This window comes from Folsomia candida, unplaced genomic scaffold, assembly GCF_002217175.1.
Source record: "Folsomia candida strain VU population unplaced genomic scaffold, ASM221717v1 Fcan01_Sc009, whole genome shotgun sequence".
In the NCBI taxonomy this organism is placed as follows: Eukaryota; Metazoa; Arthropoda; class Collembola; order Entomobryomorpha; family Isotomidae; genus Folsomia; species Folsomia candida.
The window spans coordinates 428,188-442,905 of NW_019091201.1; the positions used below are offsets into that span (position 1 = coordinate 428,188).

At 38.8% G+C, this 14,718-nt stretch overlaps 1 protein-coding gene across 4 annotated transcripts in view; it reads left to right on the plus strand.

Annotated features, from left to right (window-relative positions):
* The window catches only part of LOC110854056 (adenylate cyclase type 8), a 42,741-nt gene that overhangs the window by 7,209 nt on the left and 20,814 nt on the right, over positions 1-14,718 (plus strand). For 3 of the 4 annotated variants that reach the window (XM_035855131.1, XM_035855132.1, XM_035855134.1), the window contains exons 3-20: positions 2,730-2,767; positions 2,847-2,902; positions 3,097-3,450; positions 4,273-4,660; positions 6,582-6,684; positions 7,945-8,044; positions 8,662-8,735; positions 9,096-9,208; positions 10,335-10,475; positions 10,564-10,643; positions 11,620-11,666; positions 11,741-11,757; positions 11,831-11,916; positions 12,259-12,306; positions 12,382-12,407; positions 12,482-12,526; positions 12,594-12,614; positions 13,571-13,673. In XM_035855131.1, coding sequence (XP_035711024.1) covers positions 2,730-2,767; positions 2,847-2,902; positions 3,097-3,450; positions 4,273-4,660; positions 6,582-6,684; positions 7,945-8,044; positions 8,662-8,735; positions 9,096-9,208; positions 10,335-10,475; positions 10,564-10,643; positions 11,620-11,666; positions 11,741-11,757; positions 11,831-11,916; positions 12,259-12,306; positions 12,382-12,407; positions 12,482-12,526; positions 12,594-12,614; positions 13,571-13,673 — 1,840 coding nt within the window. Of the gene's footprint in view, positions 1-173; positions 753-2,729; positions 2,768-2,846; positions 2,903-3,096; positions 3,451-4,272; positions 4,661-6,581; positions 6,685-7,944; positions 8,045-8,661; positions 8,736-9,095; positions 9,209-10,334; positions 10,476-10,563; positions 10,644-11,619; positions 11,667-11,740; positions 11,758-11,830; positions 11,917-12,258; positions 12,307-12,381; positions 12,408-12,481; positions 12,527-12,593; positions 12,615-13,570; positions 13,674-14,718 lie in introns of those variants that run through there. The other variant, XM_035855133.1, reaches the window with a different exon arrangement.

The window sequence follows — 14,718 nt, forward strand, 5'->3', positions numbered from 1 at the left end:
TTTCCACCACGCTCTCACCCCCACGCTAAACACGACCACTACCACAATGACCAGGAGCAGAATTGATTTTGGTATTAGTCTTCCTTTATCTAAATCATTATTCAATCCAACCAAACTCTCCAACTCCATCATAGAAACGAGCATAGAAAAAGAAACTAGCAGGACCTGGATCGTTGGCTTTGCAGATTAGTTTTTTCCCAAAACTAGTTACTCTCTTGTTTCTTCCAGTCTGTGTGACTAATAGAAATAGAATTAGTGTGTTTCGTAATACGAGTTGTGGTTGGTGCCTGGTGCTACAAAAAAAAGTAATTGTTAACTTATCTTTTTCTGAGGTTATGACTAGTTTTACAAATGAAGCGTCGATAAATAAATCCCCTTCTGCCATTTTTCTGGAATGGAACATTCGTAGAAAAGGGAGAGACTTGGATAGTTCATGACAGAATTTGACTAACTGAACATAACTGTGCACCAATCTGTTATTTATTTATAAGAAATATAATAGTTTAGAATTATGATTTAGGTGTCGTGCTGTGTCAATTAAACTAATTTTTGTTAAAAGTGTCACTCAACTAACTAATTTATCTGTAAAACGTCTCCTGTCAAGAGTAGTAGGAAGTCGTGGTCGTGCTTAGAATGAGGTCTTACTCTTAACAGAAATGGAGATTATGCATTTTACGCATTAGTTGACTTTCACCCGGAACATACTTGCAAAACAATGAATTATTCTCACAACATCAACCGTCCTTGTTGACGTAAGTAGAACAATGTTTTAATTAACTTTTGCATTTTGTGTGAGAAATGCGAATTTTTTTTGTGTCTAGCCGAATAAAAGTTCCCTCGACTAAAAATAGATTCCACTTTCACTCGTTAGTTATACAACTTAAAAGGAAGTCGTACATGTTCGCAAAAAATAGGACACTACAGTTTTTTTTGGAAAAAGTGAAAGTTGGTTCAAAGGGAATAATAAAGAACGAAATCTTTTACGTAGTCACGTCACAAGTAAAATGCGATGCTTTTCATATCGTCGATTGTGAAAGTGTGAATTATTTAGAAAGAAAGTGTGGGTGTCAGTGCGAGTTTGTTGCATTCGGTAAAAAGTTCAAGTAGTTCTTGTCGTTTTCATTCATAAAAATGATACACGATTGCCACCCACTTTTTTACATGTTATTTGACTCCTGTTACAAAAATCCTGCAAAAATTAACAGACTAATCACGCGTCGGATCCATTTTATATGTAAGTAAAAATTTATCCTGCAATCAGCCCGTCTCACTTTGACCATGAAACTATAGTTTTCGGATTGAATTGATATTCATGGCTTGCGATAAGTTTGAAACTGAAGTTGGCCGTATTTGTATGAGGAATTTTATGAGGGGTATAAAACCGCGGTGAAGGTGAACTAACCATGAGAATAGAATGTGAAGGAACATTATTAAGTAATGGTGAATCCGTTTTTAGGTGGATTACCGTTAGATTCAGAAGAATAGAAAATCGACAGGATGGAAATGGAATGAGTATTTTCACTGCAAATAAATTCTCATAAATTTTGATCAAATGTCCCCCCACTATTTTTGTTACTGGGCTTTTGCATTGTCATTGAACTCTTGACACTGCTCCGACCTATTTATTAGGTTTAGAACCCTATTGGATATTTGCATTGTCAGCAACTTATTGGACCTCCTTACATCATGCTTTCTCTTAAAGGGGAAAGTTGTAGATTTCGGAAAAGTTGAATACTGCATGATTTCGTGAAGGTTAGGACCTTGGTTATTGGAAGTTTTGGTTCAACTTTATTATTGTGCAAGGTCTATAGAAATTTCGGCCGCATTGTGTGATCCCAAAGTACAAAAGAGTTTCAGTGTTCGTTCACTTGCTTTCTTTGGGCGACACGCTCATCATTAAATGTTCACATATCAGCCGGCTTAGAGATGACAGGCAGGCTGAGATTTACCAAAAAAAATGTCCAAAAGTTATTATGCACTTGGGAAAAGTTTTTAGTCACATTTTGTTAACTTTATTAAGACCCTTTTCTAATTATTTTTCTGTTTGTTGTGTCAACCACTGCAAAAATTTGATAAAGAGTAACAACCTCTTATTGCTAGTTTTGCGCTGAATTTTAATGATGAATACGTTATTACAGTATATGATTTATTATTTTTGTACCTAAACAGCATATTCCACGAAGAAGTTTTTGCCAAAATTTTAAGAGCGTAGTAGTGAGCTCTTAGTGAGAAAAGGTGGAGCAAAAACCTTGGAATTATTAGAATCATAAATTTACGACGTCCATCAGCAACACCATTACATAAGCTGATGACTGACACTGAAGTGTCTGACTGGGGGAAACTTGGAAATAATAAAAAACAAATTGGATTTTGTATAACTTGCCGTAAAATATTTTGGTTTCGGGGATTAAATCGTCACTGATTATGAAGGGATGCATGCATGCAATTCGAAATTGGTCGTAAATTTTCGTAATTTGTCGAACAACCAACTTGCCACGTGAGACATTCATGTGATTAACCCTGAACTAGGCTGCTCCCAATTATTGAAAAATAATGTACCAATCGGTAAATTGGGATATTAAACTTGACTTATGTTCCGTCACACAAAAATACATCTGAATTATGTCGTAAGTGTACAAGTCAACTTCGAATCGGTTTAAGACTCTGGTGGTAAATTTACCCTTGTTCCTGCATCTTGTTAACAATTCTGTTCACTAAATCTATTTCAGACGGAAACGGCCTGGGAAAGGTTTATGGCTCCAATCAGGTAAGTTTATTGTCTATAAAAACGAAATGCTTTCCGACTCCGTCTTGTGTCAGTTAATAATAATTTTAATTTCAATCAGTTCGACGAATTGCGTCTCAAAGAAATCTCCAGCTTCAGCAGAATATGATCCCAGAGGTAATTTATTTTTTTATTAGTCTAAACTGCCAATTTCTGGCATGGTTTTTGCCACAGATAATGAACCCATCATCGTTTTATTATGTACGCATGCAAATATTATTCTGCCAAGAATTGCTTTTTACCATGTCAAAACCAGTAAATATTTTATGAGTGAAAGCAAAGTGAAAGCATTACCATTTTTTCCCTTCCAGGAGGATAAACTCGAAGAAGCAACAACATCTTTCACCGGAATTAGCGATCCCAACTGCAACCCAACCTGGGGTCAAGCTACCCCTCTCATGACTTCCATTGACTCGGCGGATCATCGTCGCAACTCAACAATGCCGTCGACCCAAGATGCATCCGCGATCCCTCCTGCCGAAAACGCCGGTGGTGGTGGTGGCAGTGGCCAAGGTTCCCCAAAGACAAATCCTGACAGAGGTGGAGACGAGTCAGGGATGGAAAGTGATACTCTGACGTACAGGGGCATTTATCTTCCCACGCTTACTAATAGATTCAGCGACAAAAAGCTGGAAACCGCGTACGAGCGGTATGCTTGTAGACAGGTAAAAATACACAAGTAAATTGATATGCTCGGCATTTTTGTTACCAGGAAAATTGAAGCTAATCTCGCTATGCTAATAATTATTCATATTATTTTTAATCTTGTGCAAAAAAAACTAAAGAAATGTAAACATTGAACGACACAGTCAGGGTAAACCCAGTTGAGCTAATAACCACTGAGGCTGCTGCTGGTGGTGGTAGTTGTGTATGTAGAGAAAGTTTATCTTGTGCTTGTCTCGTGTAATCCCCGTATTGGAGAAAGCAGACTAGAATAAATCCTGTCTTACGACCGATAAATTTCCTCCAGAATCTCACCTACCCCCATAAAATGTAAATTATACCTGCTACACACATTATATTCTACGGGTTTGTGGAATGGTTCAAATATTCATGTGAAATTTGCACTGCGTGTGTTCTGACTTAATTCGCAATAGTGCGAACCTCAGCAGTGAAAGCCAAAATGATAGGACAGTCTCAGAAAGTGTGAGACGGGATAAGAAATGAGATACATATTTTTCGCACAATGTGCTAAGCAGGACTTAATAGTATTCTGATCATGCTCTGCTTTAATCGCAAAGAGAAAGCGGGGAAACTGATCAAATAAGTAATTTCGTGATAGGTAGGCAAACTTTCTCCAAATTTTAGAAAGTCTTCTATTTAGATCGTATATAAAAAAAAATGTGAGATATTTTTAGAATTTTCCAAAAATATGGCGTTTGGCACATTTTGAGAATTGTACGATTTTTTAACCCACTTTTTCCACAAAGTTTCCACAGGAAAGCCATCAAGAAATGAACTTATCATGTTTGTTCTCATTATTTCAGCTGCAAGAATCCCTCTGCACTCTCAACTTTATCGATTTGCTGATCAAAGTGGTCACCCTAGTCCTGACTTATTACCTAAGTGGTGGAGAAAGCAGTGCGGCCAGAAGAGACACCACGGTCGGTCCACCCGTATCTGTTTTAAGTGGGGGGCGAAACGGGGGATTTGGCTTGGTTGGAGGATGTGATAATTTTAGCAGTGCACGCTTAAGTGACAATGTGACAGAGCTGAGTACGGAATATGAGAACCGTGTGAGCGAGCTAATTGTTTGGACGGGGGTTGGAGCGTCGGCAAACATTTTGCTCATCGCTCTCGCTTTTTGGGTCCGATTCGCTAATTTGTATTTACACTGGGGAGCTTTAGCGACATGGTGTCTGCTCTTTTTGCAAGGTAAAACCAACCAATTTTCCATTTACTAATGTGCAAATATCAGTAATCCGACATGACTGGTTGACACACAAGATGCGATGATCCTAATTGATATAATTCTCGATACGAGGAAAAAGAGGACAATCGCCTCACGTTCAACTCCCATTTCATTGATTATTCATAATAATGCTTCCATTTTGAAGTGGAATTTGATTTATTTTGTAAAACATGGTTAACTACTTCCATCCATCTTTTATGCATGAATGGAAGGAAGAACCTCTTTTCCAACAGCGTTCTTTAATAAATCACACCCACCCACCCACATGCTGCACGTCCGTCCGTACATACAGGCAGGCACCTCATAACCAAGTCGTTTTATTCTCGGTCGAGATAGATCACGCGGACCGGATAACAAAAACGTATCTGTATAAAAGTTCATGTTTTTCAGAAAAATGTTGAAAGCAAACGTTCACCCCGCAAGTCGAAGTCGTCTAGGATAGCCGGTTGTACTTGCAAGCAAACCATGTTCAGCCCAGATTATTTTTTGGCCATTCTGGTGCGAAAAAGAAACTCTTAAGAAACAATATTTAATCCGGCATTTGTGCAGATGCAAAAAATTCTGCAAATTTTATGCGCCGCAGTTAGCAAAAACGTTTAACTGCTGTCGCAAGGCACATATTCTGCAGGAGAACCGAGAGTTTTCGCGAACTTGCGGCGCCCCAAACTTGCTTAATTTTTCGCATCTGCCCAATAGCTGCACTAAATATTGCCTCTACCTAGTTCCTCTTCAAACTAACGTGATCAAAAAATAATCTGGGTTGAACATGGTTTGCGTCCCCATTTTTAGTAGTCGGATGTTTGTACATACCAGAAGGTTGAATGAAAGCGAAAGAAGAATTAATAGAAATTTGGATTTCAAAGGAGTTTGAAAAAGTATCTCATTTTCTTCTATTTTCCGCCCGAAAGTACAGAACAGAACAGAGGGTTGAATGTCTGATGGAATGTATGTATGTGTAGCAGTCAACATAAGTAAAAAACCATTTATTTCCGCATTAGTAACAGACAGCAGTTGCATATGTCTTCTTTTCTGCATGTGTTCTTCTTCTTCTGGTGAAGAAATCAATTCTGCTACGTTGAGTTCTTCTGTCTGTTCGTGACGAACGGACAGAAATGACTGACGTTATATGTTGCATTATTCGTTATTTGAAACGCGTCAAGTTGTCTGCTGCCAAGGTTGACGACAACACAAACTCAATATTTATAAATGTTTGGTAACAATGCGGAAAACAAAAGTGTATGTGCTCCACTTGAACAGAAAAATTATTATTTTCGGCTGCAATTCCCTGCAGAATATTTCTCTAATTTTGGCGAAATCGCCCTCTTATCGCTACACAATTGCACTAAACGAACCAATAACCACAAGACTACTTTAGCTTTCATTGCAAATTATCAGATTCTATTGCAGCAGAAATGTATATAGCGTTGAGTGGCATGGCTTGACTGATATGAAACATGGATTTGAAATTAGTGTGATTACACGTCAGCAATGCACACCAGTTTTCCAGGAAACGTGAAGATGGTTTGAAGTAGCATGCAATTTATGTAATTTCGTACTAAGAATATGATTTCAAAATAAGAGACAATCCAGTAGTCAGAAACTTTCATCACAAATTCTGCTACTGGGTAGAAAGTGATTTCGAAATGAAAGTCCTCGAAATTAAACAAGTTCTTCTTACGTAACTTGCCCAGAATATGGGATAACGTCCGTCTGGTCTTCCCGTATTCCTTGTGAACCTTGTTTGCTGGTACATGCATAATACCCTCGTTGCAATTTCGCGTGGGTGTTGCAATGCAGTCCTTCCAATAATGCGATTTTACAGTTGTTGACTCCGCCTTTAGTGCCAAAATTTCGTTAAAAATGTGACGTTTCTACAATTTACAGGTTTCATCGGCATTATTCTCAAGATTAACAACCCCTCTGCAGTATTTTGGTACATCCTATTCTCAATCTTTGTCACATATACGATGCTACCGATGCCCTTGTGGTAAGTCGCTTTTTATTGTTGCAATTTGTACATGCTGCTAAAGATAATCTCAAAAATCGAGAGTGAAAGTGGATGGAAAAATTATGATGATGCCGCCCTGTTGTTCTTTTTCCCTCGTGCTGCACCCACCCAAATGCAATCGCTAAACGCTTAAGTATTCCCTCAACAACCAAACCACCCAGACCCATCTCCAAACCATTAGTTTAACGGTGGAGAAAATATCTTTTTATTGAAAAGGAGTGCCATTAGTCGTACTTGGATTTGGAACGAGAGTGCAATAATATTCCAACGCCATTTGTACCCTTGTCACAGAATTTAGCAGCCACAGCTGCAAAATGTAGCACTGGCTGGAACAATAATATAATGCAGCCTTGGCTTCGAGTGAGAGAGAAAATTTTGGCTTTGCTAGTCAAGACACACCACAATTTTGGCTTTTGTTTCGTATCATCCTTATCCCAGCAGCAGCAATTTCTATTATTTTGTAGTTAAACGCAGTAAAATATCCTGTTCGTTTGCAGCCAAAAGTGGCGAAGGCGACGACTTAACTAGCACTAAAGCTGAACGGCCGCTTTGCATGAAATGATGAAATGGAGAACGTCTCACCACCACTTTAGCCGGAATGAATGAATGAATTTGGATTTGTTCATTCGTCCCACATTTTGTTTTATTGATGCTGATGAGCCGAATATTCAGTTGGTTTCATGGTGTTTCGTTGGACTACTTTGGTTTCGCCTCTTCACACATTTCTTCCTTCTTGTAACATAATGTAGTGTAATGGGCTGCTTGGAAGTGGTGGTGATGATGATGTCGGTAGTGGTGTTGAAAGTCAAGTTCTTCAATTGTGGCGTCGTGCTGTTTTCACTTGACAGCCAAAGCACTTCCTCTTCCATCCATCCATTCAACATTTACGAGAAAGCGGCGGAGGCTTCGTGGAACTCGGATCTGGCCCTGCTGCTGGTTCAGATATACGACTTGGACATTTATTAATAGGTTCCGCATGGGTTATTCAGTTTGTTGCATGAGCAGCCGAAATCGAAAACTTTCTCTGATGAGTTATGGCAAATGACTGCTTGTCTATTCGCATAGTTCTCTAATAAGCTATCATATTGTTTTGGCCCACTCCACCGTGCAGGAGGAAGCAATAATGCATAAGAGAATGAGGTGGAGGTCTGGTCTGGGAGCAGGATGTTTTTTGGAGCAAAGTGGAAAAAATACTATATCATTTTTTGCTCTATATTTATGTATGAACTTTTTTATTAGGTGGAGTGCCATCGCTTCCTTCGTGACGGCGACGGTGCATATAGGATTTTCCGTGTGGGCAAATAGCTGGACCTGCTCACCTGATCTTTTAAATAATACGGTAAGTGTTAACTAACTAGTTGAATTAATTTTGCAGAAATGAACTACATACTTATGCACTTATCTACTTTATGAAATAAATAACGGATACATGCCATTTGTCATTTTTGACCTTAAAACGGGCTCAAATGTAACAAAATGAAAAGTGAAAGTTTGGTCAGAACGCTGGCCTGTCGACCCCAGTCGTAGCCGTCAGTCAGGAAATTTAATTATTTTATTTGGCCCATAATTCAAGTCGTCACACAGACTAACGGAATTGACTGGGCATTAATATACAGCTATTTTCCTCCCATTTTGTGCACTTTCATCTGTTTTTGGCACAGCAGGATTCAGGGAACCATGTCATTATTGTACTCTCCAGTCAGTCAGTCAGTTTCTATCTAATTTATCATCTGTTTCCGAAAAGTCCACTTCATTCTGCCTCACATAGCAGTGAGCAACGCTGATGCATAATATATTGCTGAGCAAGAAGTAGAAAGCTCCGGAGGAGGAAATGTTTGGAATTAATTAGAGCAGATAATTATTCGATGGGCATCATCATCATTTGAATTTGTTACGCTTACGACTGCCTGACCGTAATATGTAATATTCTTAAATGGAAATTATAATGTTGTGTAGAATTGTGCTCCAAGAGTGGCGACAGCGGACGTCCTTTTATTTCTGGGCATTAATTTGGGAGCTCTCTACACCAGGTAAGATGCGACTTTGAGTAATTTAACACATGCACGCAAGACACTGAATGAACCAAACATTAGAAATCTGGTAGTCACGCAGGTATTGATTTCTCGGTATTAAAGTTGCTACCGCTTGGTAACAAATTTGTTACCGAAATAAACTTTAATACCGAGTTATTACTACACGGTATCACTTATCAATACCACTTTGGTAGAGTCATACATGAATATCGCTTGGTATTACTTTAATACCGGATTTCTCTGAGTGCATCTTAATAATTATACTCTTTATGTATCTGTGTCACATTATGGCACATAATTCTGAACAAAAATTTCTGTAAATGTACGAAAACCAAAAAAAAACACCTCCTTCCACAGATTTCTCACCGATCGTGGACAACGCAACGCATTCCTGGAGACGAGGCGATATCTCCAAATGCATTTTCGCACCAAGAAGGAGAACGAGAAGCAAGAACGGCTGTTGTTGTCAGGTATGGTTTCTTGATTTGTGCCCATTTCAGCACTTGTAGAAACTATGTAAATCTCCATTTCGCTACGACTACTACTTTACGACGTGAACTTACCGAGTAGAACAAAGTGCCCAAATTTAGTATCTAAATCACGTAACTGAACGGACTCGCATTTAAATGATGCTAATTGCAAAATGAGCATTCATTCTCATCTCAACGCGATCTCTTTCTCCACCACCATTCAATTTACAGTAGGAAGGAATATGACGCTGCTGGTGGTGGTGGGTGGTTGAAGAATGCAGTTCAAATATAAGTGATGCATATGGATGGCGAGTCATCGTAACGTCATCCACTTCATTTTAACAAGTTTTTTAACAACCAACTCCCACCCACGCAGAACGCACGGTCGGAAAGAGAAAGTGGCAGCATTGTCAGATTACACCCACATTTTTTAAATTGTTTGATGGATTCAAATTTATTCCTCTACTCATATTTTCCACGAGGCTGCTTATTTATTGATAACCTCCCAAATTTTCTGGGGGAGTGAGGCACATATTTATGTACAAACATACGTACCAAGTCGTCGTCATTGACCTAGATAGAGTGCATGTCAGAACCGTTACGCCATGTTAGGCCGGACATTGCAGTACGAAGTGGTATCTCATCAGGGTCGAATTGACATTAGGCAGTTTATTCCAACTTTCTCCAGCCAGCACTTTAGCTTCTCAATCTGCGATCCAGTGAGCTGGACGATACCGATTTTCCATTTCCTTTTCAGATCCAATCTTTCCCATCCCACATCCGAACACAAATCCTGGCCAATCACTTAACTTTGTGGGGCGGCAATCAGATGTGCCCTCCTCCTAAGAGATCTTATCTACTACAGAGTATTCTCAAATTGCCTGTGACTATTTTAGGTGTATAGATGTAGCAAAAGAGGTGCATATGGACATTACGTAGTAGGTTTGCATTAGATAATGTTATGGAACATTCTTCTCTATGTACCTACGAATAAATGCAGAATACGTACGTATTCTACTTAAGTAACTGGGGCGAATAGAAATGTATGTATCTCAATCTGGAGAAAGTGAACACTCGTACAATTCGGGAAACTAACTACATTTCGGTGATTTGTGTTGACACACAGTTTTACCACATTTCGTCGCTCAAGAGCTTGTAAAGGACCTCGCCATGGCGGATGATCTCAATAGCCTTCAATTCCACAAAATCTACCTGCACCGTTATGAAAATGTCTCAATCTTATTCGCCGATGTTAAAGGGTTCACGGGTAAAGTTTATTTTTAAAATCATTTATTCCGCATGTCAGAAAACTTCTTACAAATCAAACATTAAATGGAATTTGAAATTCTGTACAGAACTCGCCAGTTCCTGCTCGGCCCAGGAGTTGGTCCGCATTCTAAACGACTTATTCGGACGTTTTGACAAACTTGCCACGGTACGTATTTATTTATATAATAAGTGAAAGTTTATGAATGAATGAGTGAGGATCCAGATGAGACTTGACTTTACATGAAACTGCGCGTGACGAACAGCATCTTCTCTTCAATAGTGATGTATGACCAGCAGTTTCCCCACTGCATAGTCAACAATATGTGCTGCGGCCCCCGCGTTAAAATCTTTATAATGGCAGAAAGTTTGGCACCCCAGAGTTTAGAAGAATAATGAAATGCTTCAAATTGTTATTCTTCCCACCTTCCTTGCTCCCACCGTGTGTGGTTTGGTTTCACTTTCCAAATTGTTGGGAACAAAGTTGTTCTTTGAAATATTTATTAACAAGGTTGCGGTCTGGTGCATATGTGCTTATTTCTGACTGCCTGCTTTGAAAGTGGAATCCACTCACCCACACAATACTTATCTGTACATACTTATCTGAAGGAAAATACCTTATACACAAACGAGCTAAACGCTACAGTTGAAAGGGATTCCAACCAACGTGGTGCATTTCCATTAATTCGGCTTAAATCATGCCACTCCTGCCAAGTAGCCATTATCATATCAACCGTAAGAAAAATGATGATGATTTATCCTGTTTGCTCAGAATTTATTCCCACGACTTTGATATACTTGCCGAGTGCCACTCTCTGACTTTTCGTGGAGAAAGGTTGCTTCGTTCGAGTATAAAGTGGACTAAATTATCTTTTGATCACTTTATCATTTTGTGTGTCGTATTTTATTAATGTGTCAGCCTCGGAATACTTACGTACCTTTGAGTAGAGTGAAAGCAAAGAAAACTTTCTCCTCCCTGCAAACTTTCCAGCTTTCTCGACAACAAAAACAACAACAACAGCACGGTACTTCATGGTCTTTTGTTGCATTTCATTCCTCTCCACGAGACCCGACACGACAGCTAGATAACGATGAAGTAGAGTACAGAAAATATTATTGAATTTGTCTCATTTTCTTGATCTCAGGAAACAAACTGTCTGCGGATTAAGCTGCTGGGAGACTGCTACTACTGGTTTGTGTTTCTATTTATTAATAAATAAGGCATCAAATGTTCGAATAAGTAATAACTAAATTTTATTACGATAGCGTATCAGGCTTGCCAGGTGAATATCTGCACTCTTTTTGGGCTGTCATTGTATAGATAATATTGATAATTTATTTTCCCTTGCCTCCCAGACACCAGACCAGATCATGCCATGTGCTGCGTGGAGTTGGGACTACATATGATTAGAGCTATTAAACACGTGCGTTTAAGCAATAGGGTGAGTACTTTCACTGCTTTCTTCGAGTTGTTGCTGCGATCGCAATTTTCTCGACGAAGATGAGACGACCGACCAGGCCATAAATTCTCCAAGATTATGGAGAAAATGACATATTGATAGCTTCTGTCTGGTATTTACTCCTCATGCTCGTAGTTCGTTGAGAGGAGAAAGGACCTATTTTTGGAAATATTCTTTATGGATGACCTAAAATTAGTTTGTTTCTTGTTGTCTTGTAGCTTAATGTCTTTCGTTCTAGTTTTGTCCCTACCAAAAAGATATTGGTGTCGTCATGCAGTAGTAAAAGTTGATGTGAAAGTGAAAGTGAAAGTTGATTTATTGCAGGTTAAGAATCTCGACATGAGAATTGGTGTGCACTCGGGCTCCGTTTTGGTAATGTTGCATTGTCATTGCTCAATATTCTTAACAAGTGGATGGTTGTTAATATTTATGTACTTTATTTTCCAGTGTGGAGTGCTTGGCCTAAGAAAATGGTATAAAATAATAAGTGGTTATCATTTTTTGAGCATTAAAACAGTATTTATAAATATGTTATTTACGTATATATGCAATTTGACATCTGGAGTTGGGACGTGAATGTTGCGAACAAAATGTAAACAGCTCAGTATACTTACCGGAATAATTTAATTTGGGTTGTTAATAATTTCATAATTTTTTAGGGAGCAGTCTGGCATTGCTGGGTAAATTTTCATTGATATATTTTCTTAATACAAGTATATTTTACATATTAAGAATTCATTTACACATAAAATATCTAACAATTGTAAGATGAAATTTAAATTACGGAGAAAGCTTATAAGCTTTCTCCGTAATGGGGTTCATTCATTTTACCTTCGACTTTCTAATTTCCGTAATAAATAAATTTTATAAAAAACAACTTGACAAACATAGAGTCAAGTATCTCGCTCACTTTGTGTGCTTTCTCCCTAAAGTGGCCAAGCAAAGAGAAAGTGGTACAGAGAGATCGAATCCATTGGCCAAAGTTTGCCCATAAAACCAAATAGCCTTTGACCAATGCCACTGACTGAGTATTGTTTTTCTACTCGATATCCTATTACTTCTGGGTCACAAAGTTTTGAGTAGAAAACCAAAACCAATATGAAATTTATTTTCAAGGTCACCCAGAGAAAGTTACATTTCTCCAAAATATATTTAGGTCCGGTTCGAATGTTTCCATTAAGAGTTCAAACATCTAATCCGCACGATTAGATGTAGAGTTAATGAAACTCAAAACAATGGATTAGCCAACGGCGGACGCACACTTTTATTACATCTTTTTTTCCTACTAACCAACTTAACCGAGGCTCAAATTGGATTATTGGATAAAGTGATCACATTACTTTTGCCCATTCAATGGCTGTTTTGCCACTTTCAACTTTCACCTAATCTCTCCACTCGCCACTTGCTACATGTGCGCAACACCACTTTCTCCAGATTGCGTGCCGTAAATGTACTCAAATGTACACTACTTTCTCCAACAGAACTTTTGTAGTTGAGCCCACACTATTTTTGTAACAATGCATACTTGTATACGAGTGAGATGAAGAATGAAAATGCTCAAAAACTCCTAATAATTATACCCGTTTTAGGAAACGGGTATAAAATTCAAACTCATTTTTCGATTTACTTTTTGCAGACGAGTGCATATCTCCAAGCGAACGCTCGAGTGCCTTCACAGCAACAATAACTTTTATGAAGTGGAGGAAGGAAATGGTCATTTGCGAGATAGCTTTTTAAAGGTAAGTCTCAACCCAAGTCTCAACTTGATCTAAAATTGCGTGCTTATTTGGATCACCGTCTATCCTGCTTTTGAGTTTACGGTAACAGCAGTCAGCCAGACAGACACACTGTTTACATATATCTCTGCACACATGTATAGGCAGTGTAATATCCTTGAAGTACATACATATATGCGTATCTACCACGGAAAATTGGGCTTGAGACAATATTCTTCATCATCTCTCCCAACCGACCGATTCTCTCTGGCTGAGCTCATCTCACGAACCGCGTTGGTTTCCAGTGATCAGTTATAAACAACAGCAGAATGATTGGGGATTCAAGCTATGTAGGTCGGTCGGCTTGTATTGATATACAAAACTGGGATCGAATTCTGAGCCTGGCCGTGTACACGGTAGGCACTGTTTGATCAAACCTGTAAGAGAATTCTGGTCACACACCTTCATTTCAAAATTACACCCGTTTATCTTTTCCCAAGTGGCATGTGCCAATCTCAAATCTCTCTCTGGCAAGTTCATACTCCTGAAAAGACCTATACATCAAACTATATATACAGAAATCTAATATTTATACACACATATGCAGCCACTGCGCCATTTTGAAGAAATCTGGATCACTTTTATTTTATCGGATGCAGTACTGGCCCACAAAAAAAGATTCTTTTGAGATTTGTGCCCGTGGTCTGGTGACCGGTCGGTTGTAAAGGTCGGCGTAAAATTGCTGTCTTTTGACGTGTAGAATGACTTGTAGGACAAAAGTCACCTTTCTCCTCGCGACCGTACCTCATACATATCTGGCGTATGTGCTCGCCATGAAAGGCAAATTGCACGTTTCCCACATTCACACCGCACCTCTCTCTCCGCAAGTAATAAATTGTGGCAGTTTGGGTTGTTAAATGTGAATAATTCAAAAAGTAATGTTATTCGAAAACGGACAGGATCAGGCGATTTGCGCATTTTTGTCACGTCTCGTTCTGGTTCCTTTCTCCTAGTGATACTTTATCACGACAAGTTTTATTAGCTGTGTGGGTGGGAGTATTGGATGGAT